We start from the raw sequence: 18,284 nt of genomic DNA, 5'->3' as shown, positions 1-18,284 counted from the left end.
TTTTTTTTTTTGTTATTTTTTTGTTTTTTGCTTAAGGTGATTTTTTTTTTTTTTAAAGGGGAGGGGGCACAGAAATCAGTACTTTTGTTTCTGCTCAGTGCATCCTCATCCTAACGTCTCACTGACAGACCTGCGGACTCCGGGAACCCAGTTCAGTAAAACACTTAGACAACTGGGAGAGTTGTGCCCCGCCCGGGCTGCGCCGCCTTCCCGGGGGCCCTACAGGGAAGATTCCGGCCCTGCGCACGCGAGCCAGGGCAGCCGTGGGCCACGCGGCGCGTGTGCGTGGCAGCGCGTGAGTGTGGAGCGCGCGTGGCGGGGTGCGTGCCAGTGTGGGTGCGTGCCAGTGCGCGCGCCAGGCGGGGCGGCGAGCGAGTCCCGCTAGTGTGGGCGCGAGCGTGAGCGCGAGCGCGGCCGCCGCCCGGGGCTCGCTCGGCCCCGCAGCCTCGGACGAGCCCCTCGGCCTCGGGGCTCCTCCGACTCTCGGCTCCGCGCGCTCCGCCGCAGAGCGGGCTCCGCTAGGACTCTGTGACCCCGCCGTCCCTCTCTCGCTCCCTTTTCTCCCGCCAGGAGAGGAGGAGGGCACCCTCCGCCTGCTCCGGACGGCGCCGAGCAGGGCGTCAAGGGGGCCGTGGCGCACCGGACCTCGGGCTCGCCGGTCGCGAAGGCGCCACAGCGCGGGGGAGAGGACGAGCGGCGAGGGCGGCGGCGAAGCGCCCGCCGAGGTTTCCAGGGCCCCCGCTGGAGGTCCTTGCCAGCTCCGGGCAGCCCGGGCGCAGCTGCCCCGACGCCGGGCGCTGGCTCGCCGGGGGATCGCGACCGGACGGGGCGGGGCGCGGGGGTGCGTGCTCTCCGGCAGGCGAGCGCAGGGCCGGGCCGAGGCCCCTGCGTCCTGCCGCGCCACCTCGAGCCCCCCGCCGGCGGCGCGGGGCCAGACCCGACCAAGAGCGGAAGACCCGAGAGGCAGGGACGGAAGGCGAGGAGAGGTAGCAAGCCCCAGACAAGGAATCCTTAATTACAGATTAAAGGCAAGCAAAACCGTACACCACATTTTCCATGTGTCAGCTGACGGCCGCGACAAAAGGAAACACACAACGCTGAGGGGGAAAATGGCCCCTTTTCAGACTTCTTCTTCTTCTTCTCCCCCCCCCCCCCGCCCCTCTCTCTTTTATTATCTGTGCAAATGTAAAATGCATTAGGTAGTGACTCTGGGTAGGTGGTGCCTGGGGCCAAATCGCAGCTGCACGCTCCAGTAGGAGGACAGTTTGCTGATGCACCCAGCGGTCTGGGGAACCTCTCACAAAAAAAGGGACTATAAATATTCTGCTCCAGCACATTTTGCTTCTTCAGAACTCCATTACTCATACTTTTTAAGTTTTAAAATTTGGTGCTTAGAGTGTTGCAATTCTTTATCTTCAGTGAAATCTCATCGTGCACGTGCGCGTGCACACAGACACACGCGCGGGGCACACACACATTTTGTTTTTCAGTTTTGTAGATTTTTCTTTCCTTCCTTCCTTCCTTTCTTTCTTCTTTCTTTCTTTCTTTCTTTCTTTCTTTCTCTTTCTTTCTTCTTTCTTTCTTTCTCTTTCTTCCTTTCTTTCCTTTCTTTCCTTTTTTTTCTGGCCTGTTATCACAGCATCAGAACTCCAGGGGAAAAGCCAAGCCGACTGAAAGCCAGGGAACATAGCAGCCAGCACCAGAGAGCACAAGTTCCTCACCAGAGCTCTGCAGCTCAAGAGGAAAAAGGAAAAAGGTGTGTGCTTTGATGACTTTCCTCTTCACTGTGATCACAAAACACCCTGTCCCTGGGATTTAAGACAGCGTTTCACCTCCACGATATTCTGAATTCATCATAGATGGAGAAGTGTTCACAAACCTCTAGTTTGGCACCCTCATTTTTAACCCTAGAGTTAAATGACCTTTGAGGGTCACCCTGAGCCACTCTGCAATGTCCTCTTCTGTGTTTTCTCCTTCTCGTTGCTAGGTCAGCTTTAGAAATGGAAGACTTCGCCTCTTTGCAAGTAATCTGTTTACCGATAGAATTGATGCAGCAAGTGGAAGGCAACAAGGCCACCTTGTTTAGTCCTTTTACACATCTTCCTCTTTGTAGATGATATTTTCCCATTTTTCATTTGTATTTTTCACCGTCATTTTCCGTACAGCATTTTATAAAAATTTTTTCAAAGTGCCTTTTCCTGTGGCTGCAGTGATTTGCCCACACCCTAAATAATGCTATCTGCATTTGCATTCAAGATTAATACCTGAACGTCAGTAATTCTCAAATACCTGCTGATCCATATTTTCAATTGAAATGAAATGTTATTGGCTAATGTTATTGGCTGGGCAGATGTGTTCTTGAACCCAGAACCTTTGTGGACCGGTGGCCAGCCACATGACAGCAGTGTTACACTCACGCAGTATGACATGATTAAGTCTCTGCCTCGGTCTCCTCCGTTGTAGAAGGCAGAAAGCCTTCCTTATTTCCCACCTTCCCCACAAACGGTAGTAGATTAGCAGATTAATAAATGGATATAAATCACACTAGGTTCCAAACCCATCGCTTCTTCTGATACCTATTTAGGAAAACTTTAAAAATCTCCTGCAAGCTTCTTGTCCTCTGATTTGGCTCTGCCCTCCCCACTTCTTTACTTTCTCCTTCAGTAAAATAAGGAAGGTGAAAGAGCCTATTTGGAGTTTCTCTTTCCTTAGAGCTACCCAGGATTGGAGAGAATCATCCTGTTTTAGGCCAGTTGTTGTTAGTTCATGTTTTTACCACCCACCGAAGAATAGCACGGGATTAAGCTTATATTAATAAATGATGTTCATGACTAGTTTTCTAAATGCCAGAGTTATGATTTATTTTTTTAAATGGGTGGAGAAAGGAGAGCAGCAATAAACTAGCCCCTAAGTCACTCAAAATCCTTGGCTTGACGCATCTTTATGGATGTTTTTGTCTTTTTGGGTTTTTTGTTGTTGTTGTTGTTGTTATGTACCTCTCATTTTCCTTTAAGTTCTATCATAATGAACTAAGTATTTTATTGGTTATTTACCTCTGTCCATAGCTTCAAACCCTGTATTTATTTTAGTTAAATTTATAAAGAGGTATTTTATGTTCCCCCTTTCTACTTTCTGACTGTTTATAATTGTCCCTATTTATCCCTCCATCCCATTAGGAATTTCACAATAAAACCCTGCACCAAATAAATTAAAATCTGCAACTTCAGACACCCAAAGAAGAGGACATTAATCCACTTAGTAAAATACCCAGACCTCCCTCTCTCAATTTCAGCTCTTCTTAATGTAACATTTAGTAATTGCAGCTGGCTCCTTATACTTTCCTCCCTCCCTTTCATTCTGAATCATATTGGCCTTGTTTAACCTTCATTTCCTTTCCTACCCCCCACATTTGTCCACGTACTTTTCTTTGACCATGTTTGTCTTTCTTTTGCTGCCCGGATTGAAAGCAATAAATAGAGCTTTCTGAGAGCGTAAAACGTTCTGTTAAAATCCCATTCTACCTCCCCATTCACTATTAATGCTTTGTACAATTTTTATGTATCCTTCAGTTGTGTAGTTACTGCTCTATATTTTTCTGATTGATCATTAAGTTATGCTGGCTTTTGAGAACTGCCTCCATAATCCTGAAGCAAAGCCTTTTTACTTGGCATGCTCTTTGCCTTTGGAATGCCTTTCCTGGCAAGGACAGGCATTTCGGTTTGACTATGATTCTTAAGTTACAATTCAAGGCTAATTTGTTCAGTTGGGCTTCTACTATAAGCAGCTCTGGTTCTCACTGTTGAGTGCTCCAGGAGGTTGCTTAGTTGAAGGGTATGTTGTAAGTACAAGATGTAATATACTTATATTGTACTTGATTATCAGTTTTCAAAAACAGCTGCCTGCTTTGATATCTGTGTAAGGAAATATCAGAAGATAATATACCATTGGTATTTATTACTCTATAATTAAGGATGTGTCAGTGTTTCCCTTTAAAAGAAAAACACCCTATTTTCAGAAATTCATATCTCAGGCATAAATTTCCCTATGAATTACAGTCTAATACCATATTAGAAGTATCTTCTTTTTAAGTTATCCCTCCCCTTCCTTTTCTTTCTGGGGAAATAAGATTCAGGATGTAATTTCTGGGTTATCTGTTTGAGATGAGAGGGAGCATTCCCTTTGCTGCACAATTAAAGGTGCTTCAGTCACCCATGCCACCTGCTCCCTCTGTCCTAGGCCTTTGCCACCAGGTGAGATCGTGCGGGCTGCCTCTGGATGAAGGGCCAGCCTTCTATCTATGTGGATAAGTAACTTCATTGTTATATGATGTGAAAGGCAATAGAGAAGGCTCAGCTGTCCAGAAGTTTCGTGTGTGCTGCAGAGTTTGAAATTTTAGTACTAGGAATGAATTCTTGCACATTCCTCCTTTGTGGCCTCTTAGAATTCAAATGCATCCACAAGTAACATGAAACAAATCTATAGAAAGGTACTGGCAACTTATTAATCCATGTTCATTCTGCTAGTAAGAGAAGTGGGAGGAGGATTGAGGGGAAAAAGATGGAGAAAGAGATTTGCCCCTTACGCCTCCTTTAAGGGATGGTCTTGGCCAACTGGATTGACCACAGCCCTCTGCATATGGTTGTTCTAGACCTGCCTCTACCACTTCAGGACCCTTAGCAACTCAGCTTCTAAGGGCTTCAGTTTCCCCACAGGTTTCAAAAACAAATGCTTACCAGGAGGGCCAGGACAGTTGCCTTAAATATATAAATGCATCTGAGTGTAAAGATCACAGGGACAGACAGGCCTATGATGGATGTCGAGGATAAATGCCTTCCCAGAGCCACAGTAATAGTAATAATAAAGATGCTGAATACATTGGCCTCACTATATGATCTCTCATGCCTCTTTTAAGACCAACCATGTGGGCCACAAAGCAGCCCCCTGCTACCCTCTGCACTCTCTTGCCTAGGGGTCCAACTGTCATGCACACTGACCCTCGTGCTTCCTGAAAGACACATAGGTGATAATGACACCATCCCATATGGTGGAAGGCTTATACAAAAAAATCTCTGTTTCTACAACATAGTCCGGCTCCTAAATATGCCATTATTTATGACCCCTTGATTTTCTCATTTGTGAAATGATATTGGAAATATTAAAATTTCAAATATAAAGGACTTCACATTCCTGGAGAAAGGTATCACACAAGTATTCCCAGAAATCACTTCTGGCATACTACCTTAGGTCTGCTTATTTAAATGCAGTAATTGATAGGAGAGTAACATAAGCATCTTAAATCATCTCCCACGAATCATCAGTTCCTTGTAAAATTTATGAGAATAATTATGAACCTGTCTTAGGGTTGAAACTCATAACCATAGAGCTGCAACAGGTAATGAGGTAATGGGAGGTAATGAGAATGGGAGGATCCCTGAAGAACTAACCCCAAATTCCATTGTAGGAAAATGGGCTGTAGGGTGAATGAGGATCCTGTTCTCCGAAGCCATATGTACCTCATATGCAGTGAGGGAATTAATTCTAAAGGCATGAAGGAGAGCTCCTTCTCATGGATTGCAAGAAAGGATAGAGTCCATAATTGACCCTGTCTTGAAGAGAAAAAGGAACAGGCACTACTGTGGGAGATGGCTAGTGTGGTTGGGAGCTCAGATAACTCTGTTCTCTACCACACACCTCTGAATTTTCCAAGATGTGAAGATTGGCTCATGTAACATCTTCCTTTATCTTCTTCTCATTATCTTTCAAAAGGGGGTTTATAGAACTATGGTTTTCCATGTTGAGTTTGTAACATTACAGGAATTAGTGAGGAATGGTGGTCAGCAGCCCCAGGAAAAAGGGACCCATGGACCATCACGTCAGACTTCTTCAAAGTATGATTTGTTTCAGAATCAAGGTTAAGTCCCTGGCTCCTGGTAAGGGAAGGAAAGTCTTCTCATGCAAAACTGGCAGTTAGGGCAATTTCTTCCACTGTCTGAAGGGAAATGGTTTTCTGACTGGATCAATGGTTTAGAGTCAAAAAATGTTAAGGAAGGCATGGTAGTAAAACTAGCCGAAGTATTAATAGCTCCCATTAGAAGGCATATCCAGTGAGAACATTCAAGACACACAAAAAGTCATAAAAAGTATGAATAGCCTTTGGATACTATGACCCAACTTCAGAAATAAGCCACTAGCTACCGAGTCAATGTTCCTCTCCCTGTACATGTCTGTGCTTTGTACCATCACTCCTCTGACTTAACAGTTATTGTACGTTTGGTGTAAATCCCTGTGGTTTTGTTGTTGTTATATTTTAATCAACAATATACACAGCTTTGAGCTGCACGTAGAATTGTTTGAATGTTTTTAAACTTTCCCAGTTACATTTTAATGAACGGCTCTGAAGGGAGAGTGTATTATGGAATCTTTAGTTGTCCTGTAATCTCAGTTCCCATTTTAAAATGAAACATGTCAGTGGTTTATAATATACTCTCTTCATTGTTAAACATAAAATCTGATATTAAAGGCCACCCAATTTTCCACTGAAACAGAAAGGCACTTAGGGTGATACTTGTCAACAGCCAATAGAAGAATAAAACTCATGGAATATATCAACATTAAAAGACAGCACGGGCTATCAGTTGAAAACCGATTCTATCATCCACAGAAAGTATCTTGAGACTTAACTGAAAATTTTATTGTGGCTCATAATATTTCTGGGTAGCAGATGCTTTCTCAAAAACAGATTTTACTTTTAAAAATATCAAATATAATTAACACCTTCAACATAAAATGAAATCTTTGCTTCCAGATGCATTTCAAGGTGTTGAAATGAATCTGTGTAGTCCTCTATGGCTGTGAGTTTTCATCGACTTACTGATTCTGCTGCCATCTTTATATGGCATGACTGAGCATCTGAGAGCCCGAACAGGGCACTTAAACCTAGCCATATCTGAAGGATGCTTATTAAACCCCAGGCTTTTTTGAGAGAGGTCTTTTGACCTGATCAACATGATATAAATGAATAGCTTAAGAGCTAGGTGCTCTGCTGTTTAGTACAGAAACACCTAGCCAGAAACACAGATTGGGTAAGTTCATGGCAGGCATCCTGGACACTGTACCAAGGTCTTGATAATGAGCAGACTTTGAAAGATATTTAAACTTGAAATTGGCTTAGTGATTTATTTGAAAAGAGTGAACAGAACTGAATGTTTCAAAAAAGAAAGATCGAAATTTCCAACAACATACTCAAAATAAGAAATAATGGGAGCATTCAATCTCTTTACTCAAAGTAAGGGAAATAGGAATTAAAAAATCAACTTGTATTCGCAATTATCCTGTGACCTCCCTGAAATATGGGTTAACTTAGCAATACCCCATCCCACCACATCATGGATTTGAGAAGCACACAACACACGTGGACACACAGATGCACAAACACTTCAAGTTTTCAAATGTTAAGAATTACACATTTACAAAACTTTTTATTGTTTATATGCACTAATACCAAGTCTGACAGCATTGTTTTAAGAAATGATAACTTTAATGTAAATTTTTATTCTAGAAGTGATCCTGGGTTACAGCTAAAGACAAAAGCTGATTTGTATTTATGGGTACAGGGGGAAAAACCCTCCAGACACAGGTAACTTTCAACTATGTCTACTATAAAATGGGAACCCATTATTTTCATGACAGTAAAACACAGTAAACTAAACCATTGTTTCTTGGCTGTTGAGATTATACTTAAGTATTTTGAGAAGACATCACTGTGACATGGCATCCTTCTGACTGAAGCAAATTTACTGGTCTAGTTCATCTCATTAGATGATAAACCCTGCCCAAAGTGTAAGAACCTCTTAGGCATATTTATACCTTAACTTTTACACTCAAAAGGAGCACACCTGATAGATTCCGAGTTCCCCAGTCTCAGACCGAAATAATCCCGGAGCCCCAAAAAATAATTTTTTTGGGTGAGGAGGTAATTTGTTCAGTGACTTCCCCACAACGGATAGGACTTGAAGCCAGTGCTGTGATGTCCCACCATGTGTTAAGGATCTCACACAGGTCAGGGAGAGGACTATCTGCAAAGATCGGGCTTGCTGTTTCTGCTTCTCACTCTTCCTGCTTTTCCGTTCCCAGGCCTGATGGATTCTGAATTCCTCCTGCCTTCTTTGATCTGCAAGACTGATGCTATCCTGAGGGCTCTCTCTGGCTCCCGGACCTTGATCTCCTTCCTGCTGACTATTTTGCTACCTGTCAAATGGGCCCTACCGGACTTCTGAATCATCGCCTGCTCTGTCTCGGATGCCTGCTAGACCACTCAATCGTTCTAGAAGTCAGAAGGCCACACGTGGCGCTTGTCTACCCTCTGCTCCCTGGCTGTTCCTCACTCTGCAGTGTATAAAAGTTACTCTTTTCAAAAGCTAGGAAAGTTACAATTTACCTGTCAGTAAACAGAAGATGGTTTATCAACAGACTTTACCTTAATGACTACAAATGTTTACCTCCTGCTTTCCAGAATGCAAAGAAAATCTTGGAAATGTCATAATATCTTACAAACATTTGCAAAACAGATCCCTGTACATCCGGAAAAGAAACAATTGTATTCGTTGTCTCTGACACAAGGAAAGTGTTCAGCGAGAAACATACAGATAGATGTACACTCTTTACACATAAATGAGATATGCTAATTAAAAGTTGCAGTAGGCACTTTATTAAAAATTTATTTTACAATCTAGCCGTTCAAAACATCTTTATATCAACAAATACAGCAGCTTGACTATTGGAATCATAAGCGATTTATCTTGAAAAGATTTTATTTGTAGCTGGATGCAAATATTTTTGAGGAATATTTCTACCAAAATGACTGTTTTAGTAGAAGTATTTTGATTTCTCTGTTTTCAACTCAGGGAAAAAAAAATTAAAACAAGTATCTCAGTGTTCATTTTATGGGCAAGATGGCCCCACTTAGTGTGTTTCCCATGTTTGTCTAAATTACAGCTGTTTATCTCGCAACTTTAAAATAAATTGAATGCAAATGTAACTCTGTGAATCATGGGAATACCTGCCAGACCCCTTATTAATACCTTCACTTAAAAACCCCTGTGCCAGAGAGTCATTAATTTGCTAAAATAAAAGTGCTAAAGCAGCCCTTTGCCCACAGACAATTCTGAGATGGCTGCCCAATTAGTCTGGTAGCATCCTGATCCCCCGTTCAGACCCTGTGGCCCTTTGAGGACACAAGAAGGCTCCGATGATAACCTGGCAACCTAGGTAGAAACACAGCCAAGCGCGAGCTTTTGAAGCTGCAGTTTGGCTGCCATCGTGTCGGCAAAAAGAAAGAATTCAGGCACCATGTCATCCAGTACAAAGGATAAAAACGGATTCAACCGGAAATTCAATGTGGCACCACATATGGGATACATGAGTGCGGTTATACAACAGGCCACATATTTTTTTTTGAACAGTCTCCTCCATGTGATGCCGAGGACATGTGTAACCATCATAACGTCTCTAGGAATCTGTATTTAATTTGAGTTGGGGTGGTGGCAGGGATGGGAGATCTGAAGCCGCCACAGGTTTGTGGCAGATGGCTCTGTGTCAGCTATGACAAGCAGCCAGGCTCAGCTTCCTCTGCAGATTTTCTTTTCTCTCTGATCAGGTAAATATGGGCACACTCTGGAAAGTTCTACAGATTCTGCCTTAGGCTGCAAGTTTGTGACTTAGCCCCATCTGTCACAAATCTTCCCTAGGTTCTGTTGTAAGCAGAGACCTGAATTTACCATGTAGGGCTGCCCAAGAAAAAGGAGTCATTTCACCCTGTGAGGGGGAGGGAGAGAAGAGAAAGCAATGAAGAAGCATTAACAACCGAAAGACGAAAGTATGCTCAAAATTCATATTGCACATTTGCATAACTTACGTCAATTAGATATCAAAAAGCCACCAAGTAAATGGTTCTCGAGTTTCATCAACTCAGGAAATCCCAGTTTCTGATTGGTTTAAAGTGGAACTGTCTTTTCAACCGTAGGGGAAAGCTCCCGATTTTTCGCAAATGGGCGCATTCCGCTGCACACATATTTCCTGGTTTGTGTTATGGATGACGGGTATTCAAAGTTTATAATCCAACTTTTAACTTTTATAAACACAAGATAGACAACACTCCTAACCCATGCATTTGCTGATGTGAATTTCACTTTTAAGTGGTTAAGGCACAAGAGAAATGCCATTACTGTTATGTGAAATATATAAAGCCCTTCGAGTTTACAAACAAGTTTATATTTATTATTTCATTATAGCAGTACCTCAGGGGGAAAATGCTATTAAGAATTTAGGGGAAAAAAAAAATTCCTCCAAGTTAACAGATGAATCATATAGAGAGATTCACCTAGAACCAGGCTGCAAATGAGTAGCAGAGGAGGACGAGACGCCAAAACCTCTAAGTGATCTTGATCACCCCAAGTCTTTCCATTGTGCTAAAGGTTTTTTGCTTTTATTTTGTTTAGACAAATCAAAGGACAAACAAGCCAAATAAAATCAAGGGAGGGAGTGAAGACAGAGAGAGGGAGAAGACCAGGGAGGAGGGAGAGAGGGAGGGAGAGAGATTGAGAAGTTGCCTGAAATTGTGCTGGTGCAGTTGAGAGATTTTTAGAAGTTCTAAAAATGTCACCAGCTTTTAAGTTTTCATTTTTAAGGAAAAAGAGTCATGATTTTGGAGGAGTGTTAATACAAGTGAGCAACACCTTACTGACATCTGGAATACAATCTCAAATTAAAAGGGGACTATAAAGTGACCAGTGTCTTGAAGGAAACTTAGAGTGGCATGGCTGTGGTTCAGGGAGATAGAGCCTGATATAATTAAGACAGCCACAAATGGCTTTTCTGGGCACTGAATCTGAACTGTAAGCTTAATCATTGTTTGGAATCATTTTGAGGCAGAAATCTGAAAATTCTTCTCTCCTCCAATTAAGACCAGGTTATAGAAGTTTCTAGAATGTTGCAGAGCTTGAAGAGGAGAACAGAATAAAAATCAGCAACTATCAGCTGAAAAATCTCAAGAAATTACAGGTCACTCTCGGAAAGTACAAGCGAGAATGCATCTCTTTTTGCATACAAAATATCGCACAATTTGTAAAGAAAAGGAAATGAGAAATAGGATGGGAATGAAGATCTATCCCATTTCTCTGGGTGGTATTTATTTTACCCAAGTGCCCTGTTTGTGCCCTGTGCTCTTTTCAATCTGGTAACAAGGTAAATGTCCATAATTTTTTCTCTAAAGCATTTTAAAATATAATATAAATATAAAATATAAATATAATATAATATATATAATATATATAATATTTATATATATAATATATAAAATATAAATAAAATATAATATAAATATAAAATATAATGAGAAATCTGTAAAAACACAAGGCACTGATCCCAAAAAAGTTGTTGGGAATTTTCAGTAAGTAAATTCACATAGTAAAAATGAGGCAAAAATACAATTTCATGGTATTAGACTTATTTGGGTTGTAAAGGGAAAAGCATTGTGGGCGTAAGAAGTCAATACTTGGCTAATTATTTTACAGTTACTTCTAGAACTGTGTGTTTAAGTTATGTTTGGGAGTCACAGAAAGCTCTCTATCGTGGATGAAATGAAACCTATTTTTAATCTGTGTGACAAGTATGTGGCCAATGTGTCTGACCTCCTTGGAAAAGGAAGTGTCCTGAAAGTACGAGAAAGCTGCAGTCAATGACTAAACTTAGATGTAAACTTTTAAAAGAAATGTTTAGTTTTTTTTTTTAATTAAGAAAAATGGTTTTAGATTCTTAAAATAATTAAGAAACATTTAATTTCTGCATGCATTGGATTTCTCTTAAGAAAGATCTTAAGAAAAGTTTGTGTATGTCTGTGTGTTTGTGTGAGAGAGAAATTGATAGAGGGAAAAGAGTGAGGGAGAACATACTTGCATGCATGTGAGGAATTTAAACATTTCAAATCTGAAACCATTTCAGGTGAGAAGTCACCGGCAACAGTGTTCTGTAGTAGAAAAAGTCACTTTAAGAAAAAAAAAAAAGTATCCAATTCTGTTTCTGCTTTTCAGTTACTAGCATTCTGTTTCAAATCCTGCTTCAAGTTATAGCCCCCAAACTCTCACTCATATTGAAAGTATAATGTCTCATGTGAGAAGAAAGCCAAGTGTTAGTAGCCTTATTCTAGTCATTAAATTTCTAAGTGTGAATCCATATGAAAAATCCTATCCTAAAGTGAACCCTATGTGAAAAGCAGTTGAGATGATTTTAAAATGTAAACTTTTGACAAAAAAAGAGAGTAAGGTGTAAAAATGTAAAAGGAGCAAATTAAAGAATTCAGTGACATTCTATCCTTTTAGATCTTAGAAGCATATGTTTTATAAAAGCAAAACAGCACTGTCCAATGGAATAAGTCTAAAAAAAACCCCAACATTCTCTTTAACTGTACACACAAAAGACTCTTCCATTGCATAAGAAAAGTAAGGAAAATACTGCCTTGGGGGGAATAATTTTCTTGTATTTAGTGAAAGCAAATGGTTACCTGAAAATGTGTATATTTAGAAAACATAAGGTTGAAAAATACTATAGCTTATTATATTCTTAATTATAAAGTTTTAGAAGGCATTCTTTTTCTGTTTTGGTTCTAAGTCCCATTACAGTAACCAAACTAAATCTGTGGTCCTTCTTTGTGGTTTTTATCAGTTTCTCCTGACAAATGCATCCTAAAGCTTGACTACTTATAATTCTTAGACTAATTTATTAATTTTAAGACTAATCTTTAGACAAAATATCAGGATTTACACGAGGACACATCTGAAAAGTGTGTAACAGATTTATAAGAAAAAAATCCACAGTAGAAAAGACATAAAAAAAGAATCATACATATGAATTCTTATAAATGCTGATGTATAAAGTTCTAATTTATAAAACTCTGAGATGGAGCACTTTAGGATGTACAGACCAAAAACATATGTAAAAAGCAGTAATAGGAAATAACATTTAAGGCATAAGTGATCTTTAAGCTGGACGAGGAACAATCTGGAATGAGTGACAGCATTACCACTAAGCTGACATTGTTTCCGTGTTTTTCCAGTATTTGTTTGTAAAATAACTAATTATGGCCATGTTACGGAGTAGCTGTATTAAAATATTTCAACCACATGCCGGTTTTCTTTTGTCACTCAAGGCAACTTGTTGCAGTAACTTCTGAAATGGTTAAAAATTTGTCCACAAAGTCTAACGGAGATCATGAGGCCTAACCTGAAGCAAAGTTAAAAACTGAAGCAAAGTTAAATATGTTTTGATGGTGGAAATATCATTCTAAGTACTTCAAGGAAAAAACATTTTCTTTTCTTTTTTTTTTTTGTATCTCTATGAGATGACGGATGGTAATTAAACCTATGGGGGTGACCATGCCCCAAGATGTGGAGGTCAAGTCACTATGCGGTAGGTTGTGAACTGACATCGCATTGTCGCTTCTATCTCAATAAAACTGAAAAAAAAAAAAAAAACCCAAAAAACAAAAAACAAGCTAAACTACACCCAAAATTCCCCAGGAGGGAAGAACAGAATTAGCGAGTTGATGGTGAGCTCACTGAAAAGATCTCTGTGTCATAGATAGAAAAGGAATCCATTTGCATAAATACTTTTGATTCTATTTCTTCGATTTCCACAGTCTGCCCTTTCCGATGGCCAGTGACGTGGAAAACGACTGGAGGAACATTTTATATAAAGCAGACCACGACTGAACTTCCAAAATCAGGAGTTGTGGATGGAGACCTTGGGAGGCTGTTTTGTCTGGGAAGCTTCCCCTATATTCGGTACAATTGTATTGACTCAAGGAGCAATACTGGAGCCTGGAACTGTTCAGTCAGCATTTTAAACTATTATGAGCTACCTTCTGAACCATTGCCAAGTTAATAGACAATGAAAGATAATGAGCTTGAAATTGGGTGTTAAATTGCATTTTTGGTTCTCTCCCTTTTTCTTGAAGTTTAACCATTTCCTGTAGAAACAAAGTCCTGTTTTGATGTATCACTATGTAAATATGTATTTTAGGCCATGAAAAGGAAAAGGAGAGGAAAAAAAGGCAGCAAACTGTATTTCATGTAGGAAGGTTATACATAACATAGGAAAATTAAAATACACTGGATTATAAAACTGCTAGATTGTAAACTATACTGAATTTATGTAAAATGAAGATGCTACATTCAAAGAATATAAAAAGGTATATTACTCATGGCCTAGAGCCACCTTCCAAAGTCGTAAAGCAGATTTATCCCAGTTCAATTACTTAGACTTTAAGCAGGGCCTCTTTGTGTTGTGATTTCAACAATGTAAAATTCTTGATTCAAACAAGAAAAAAAGATCATGAATGAGGGGACTTCATGATGATGCTGTTTCATCCATTTCTCCCTTTGCCTTTGCCATTCAAGGGAGGAGACTGGAAGTCTCATTCTGAACAAACCAAGGATTTTTAGGTCATTTGATTAAACTGGACAAGGGAAACATTTGGTTCTTGAAAATCATCTTCAAAGTCGTCAAAAAATGAACACCAAACTTCACAAATGTCATTCACCTGAATTTTTGAGGCCTGAAGATTTCATTATGATGGGAAGAAAGGCTTATCCTCATTAGTATAATTGTGGAATCTTTCCTTTACTTCCTTTTAAACTAATGAGTTACATTAATCCAGGTTCATTTTTATAAGCCTCTTGGGGCTAAATGTAAAGGACAGTCATCTTAGAAAACAATAAATTAAAAAAAAAAAAGCATGTACCGTGCATTAAGTGCACGCATTTCATAAGACCTAGGTTAATACAACTGGCATCCAGTTTAATTAATCCTTGTTAGTGTAACAACTAATATCCCTCCCTAGCATGTTTCCTTTAAACATTAGTATGTTAATTAAATGTTTTTTTTAAAAGATTTTTCTTTGTACTTCAATATGGCATTTATACCACGTAAATCTCTCCTCAATATCTACCTTATAAAGATGTTTTCTTACAATATCTGGTCTCTTGCAGAAATTCTGGAGCCTTTTTGAAAGCTGTTCAGGTGTAGAATACAGATATTCAGCTGCAGGAAAAACAGATACATTTTTAATGAAACAAAAACCTCAAAGCACACACTCGATATTAGTCACTTTACTAATTAAAAATGCATATTGCTCTGTGCTGCCTCGTGTTTTACATTATTTAAGCATGATTTTATAAGGTTACCTCAGCTCACAAGGATGTTTAATGCTAAATAAGACTGTGTAGTTGTGCTGTTTAGACATCTCCTTTGGGTGATTAAAATACATTATTCTAATGTAACACAATGCATATGTGATGTATTTAGTGATGAGAATTTTTTTCAAAGAACTGGTACTATAGCCGTATATACCCTGTAACAACAGTTGCATATTATTAACTAGTCAATTGTTTAAATAATTTGGTGTGACTTCCAGTCCTTGATTTTTCTCTGTGTATATCATTAAAAAAAATCTGTAAGCAATTGCAGCAACACTGACCTGCTTATAAAAATCCATCATTATGGGATGTGTATGCTAACAATGAAGAATGCTATTTGAAAACTTGCTTTTTTGTTATCTTAAAAGAACAGATGGTAAATATAAGCTTACTCTAATGTATTAAAACACATAAAATTTGCCTTAACACTAACATGTTGACTTGCAAAATAAACAATTGCTCCTGCCTAAGTTTATTTTCAAACTTTCTAATTTAGCATGAATCATGTATTAAATCTCCACAAAGGTGAAAGTACAGTAAAGCAGCTACCTGGAAATATTTCGGGATAAACCAAATCTTTGGGACAGAGTGGGTAACAGCCACAATACACAGCTTCCAACCTAAAGGAATTTTAGAACGGGGATAAAAAAAAAATATTAAAAAGACATTACTATCATAGCCAGAAAGTGGTTTTGTTTGCCTAAGTTAACAGTGTGAGCCCTGAGTTAGCTGGGGCGAGAAACACGGTCGGCAGTACAAGCCTTAAAGCCAAAGTTGCTCTTTTAAAAGATTTTATTGATCATATATGAATTTCATTGAACAGAACCAACAGCATATGTTTTGTTCACTGAATTAATCAAAGCGCAGCTCTGCATTTTTTTTGTTGTTTTTAAAATACTGTTTAACACATTTTATAATCAGCAGATAAACACATGTAACAACATGGTAAAGTATGGACAGCTTTTCTTAATAATGCTGCAAAGCTCCAGAATGTTCATTTTTCAAAAATGTTTAAATAAATAGCAAATACTTAACTTTAACATTATAGTCGCAGAAATGATCGAGGCACTTTTAAAAGCATCAGAAAAAAATTTACAATCTGTTGTGATGGGGCATTTTCATTTTAAGCTCATGCTTCAAAATAATTTGTTATTTTGCAGAATGCAAAACTATCCCCCCTTTTACTGAAAAATTCTCATGAAGATTACCTTAATGAACACTTCGCTTTCTTGGCCAAAAATTCGGCTCATTTCCCAGTTTATCAGAAAAGAATACTTTTATTAGTAAACAAGAAATAAACAAGAAAGTTTCACTTTCTGAGAGGATTTCCTCAAGGGATACCTATAAGAAGTTTTTTTTTTTTTTTTGCTTTTTTTTTTTTCTTGTCATAGTAGTAAGAGTTAAGGAGAGGGAAGGTATTGCATCTCAAGGGTTGTTAGCCCTGCATAATGGCTATTGATCTGACATATAATAAACCTTAAAGAGACCACTGTAATTTCTGTTGGCTAGAAATTACACAGTGAAATTCAAAGCACTCTTTAAAATATGTTTATTTTATGAGAAACTTTGAATTGCATCCAAAATGTTGACCAAAGGCAGAATTTATTTTGAACTACAGATTTTTTTAAACCCAACAATAATCTGAAGTTATGTCAATGTTTACCTTGTTTGTTTATAGTGACAAAGCACATGAAATTTAAGCTGTTTTTAAGTGGGTGATGTTTTCCCTATTTTATTACGTTGACTGAAATTAGTTTAAATGAAAAGTATTTACTTCAAGCTGCAAAGTTTGGAAAAATACTGAGTTCAAAGTTTTGCTTGAGAACTGATAGAAGTTACAAGATAATACAGTGAAGTGGTACAAGACCTAGTTACCAATTATTAATCTCAAAACCCAAATGAATATCTAATATATATTTCTCTCTATATACATCGAGTCTTGCATAGACATTCTTATCTCAAGCACAGCTCTAAACTGCGCTGCGCCTGCATTATAAAACATTCACTGAAGTTTTAAGCACATAAACCAATGATGTTCTTTAGGAACCAAGAGAAAATACGCACTTTATCTGAAGACACTCAGTTTTAAAATGCTGTGCCAATCGAAAAGTAAATACATATGAACATTCCCTTATAATTACATAAAATCAAAAGAGTGAAGTCACAGACATTTCAGAAAGTGCACATGTTATCTGCTTTTTAATAATGGATTTGAATTAGAGTGTTCTGTTCCCCGAAAGAAAACTGCAGGCCAAGTTACATTTTGAGTCATCGTATGAGCACGTACCATGCCACTTCCAAAACCTCTGCTAATTAAAATACAGTGAGATAGGAAAGGCATTATTTGATTTAGGAAGGAAAAACTTACAGATTTTGGATTTCAACTTTTATTTGCAAATTATATTTGTGGATGTATTTCTAATTCATCAAGAAAAAAAAAAAATCAAAACCAGCCACCATTTTTGGTATAATTCTGACTTGTTAAATACTAAGCCTCATTATATAGATTATTTAGATCAGAAGTATGTTTTAAAATATATAAATAGGCCATATAAAAAATATTTTTAAAGAAGTTTCTAAATTCATTGCCCTAAGTTTCTCGTATTTTATTATTTTGAAGAAAATGATCATCTCACAACAATAATACAATTATTCACCATTTCAATTCTTATGCACTACCAGTTAAATAATAAATAGGGTTCCAATTGATCTATTGTTAAAATGACTAGCAAATGACCTTTTTATTCCAATTAACAAATCATCTGCTAAATCTATGAATCTTAATATTCAGATCTATTCACTTCAATTCATACAATTTATCTGCAAATAGTTGTTGGGCTTTTGATTCTAAATATAATTAGCTGATAATTTTGCTTGGCTGAATTACTTTTCTGGAGGGCCTGCAAAGGCTCTCAGTCGCATTATCTAGCAATAATGAATCTGATAGGTGAAATTTTTTACTGTAATGAGGATGAGACACAGTTGTGACACCTGAGTCTACTAATAACAGAAGACTGCTAATTATCGACAGCACTT

General features: G+C 38.5%; 1 protein-coding gene and 1 long non-coding RNA gene across 15 annotated transcripts in view; one reads left to right on the top strand and one right to left on the bottom strand.

Annotated features, from left to right (window-relative positions):
* The window catches only part of GTDC1 (glycosyltransferase like domain containing 1), a 379,170-nt gene that overhangs the window by 18,111 nt on the left and 342,775 nt on the right, over positions 1 to 18,284 (bottom strand). For 4 of the 13 annotated variants that reach the window (XM_047722448.1, XM_047722451.1, XM_047722453.1 and 1 more), the window contains 3 exons: positions 15,798 to 15,868; positions 15,002 to 15,093; positions 7,447 to 9,813 (listed from right to left, as the gene is read on the bottom strand). In XM_047722448.1, the coding sequence (XP_047578404.1) occupies positions 9,730 to 9,813; positions 15,002 to 15,093; positions 15,798 to 15,868 (247 nt within the window). In that variant the 3' untranslated portion in view covers positions 7,447 to 9,729. Of the gene's footprint in view, positions 1 to 7,446; positions 9,814 to 11,399; positions 12,023 to 15,001; positions 15,094 to 15,797; positions 15,869 to 18,284 lie in introns of those variants that run through there. The other 9 variants (XM_047722444.1, XM_047722445.1, XM_047722442.1 and 6 more) reach the window with 5 other exon arrangements.
* On the top strand, positions 157 to 8,244 carry LOC125095890 (uncharacterized). Of its 2 annotated transcripts, none has more exons than XR_007125984.1 (3): positions 157 to 320; positions 1,640 to 1,756; positions 8,134 to 8,244. It is a non-coding gene; the product is annotated as an uncharacterized LOC125095890 (long non-coding RNA). The 2 variants fall into 2 exon arrangements; XR_007125983.1 differs by having other exon boundaries at positions 162 to 295.

Source organism: Lutra lutra, chromosome 3, assembly GCF_902655055.1.
Source record: "Lutra lutra chromosome 3, mLutLut1.2, whole genome shotgun sequence".
Lineage (NCBI taxonomy): Eukaryota > Metazoa > Chordata > Mammalia > Carnivora > Mustelidae > Lutra > Lutra lutra.
The sequence above is the reverse complement of the archived record's forward strand: the minus strand, read 5'-3'. Positions and strand labels throughout refer to the sequence as shown.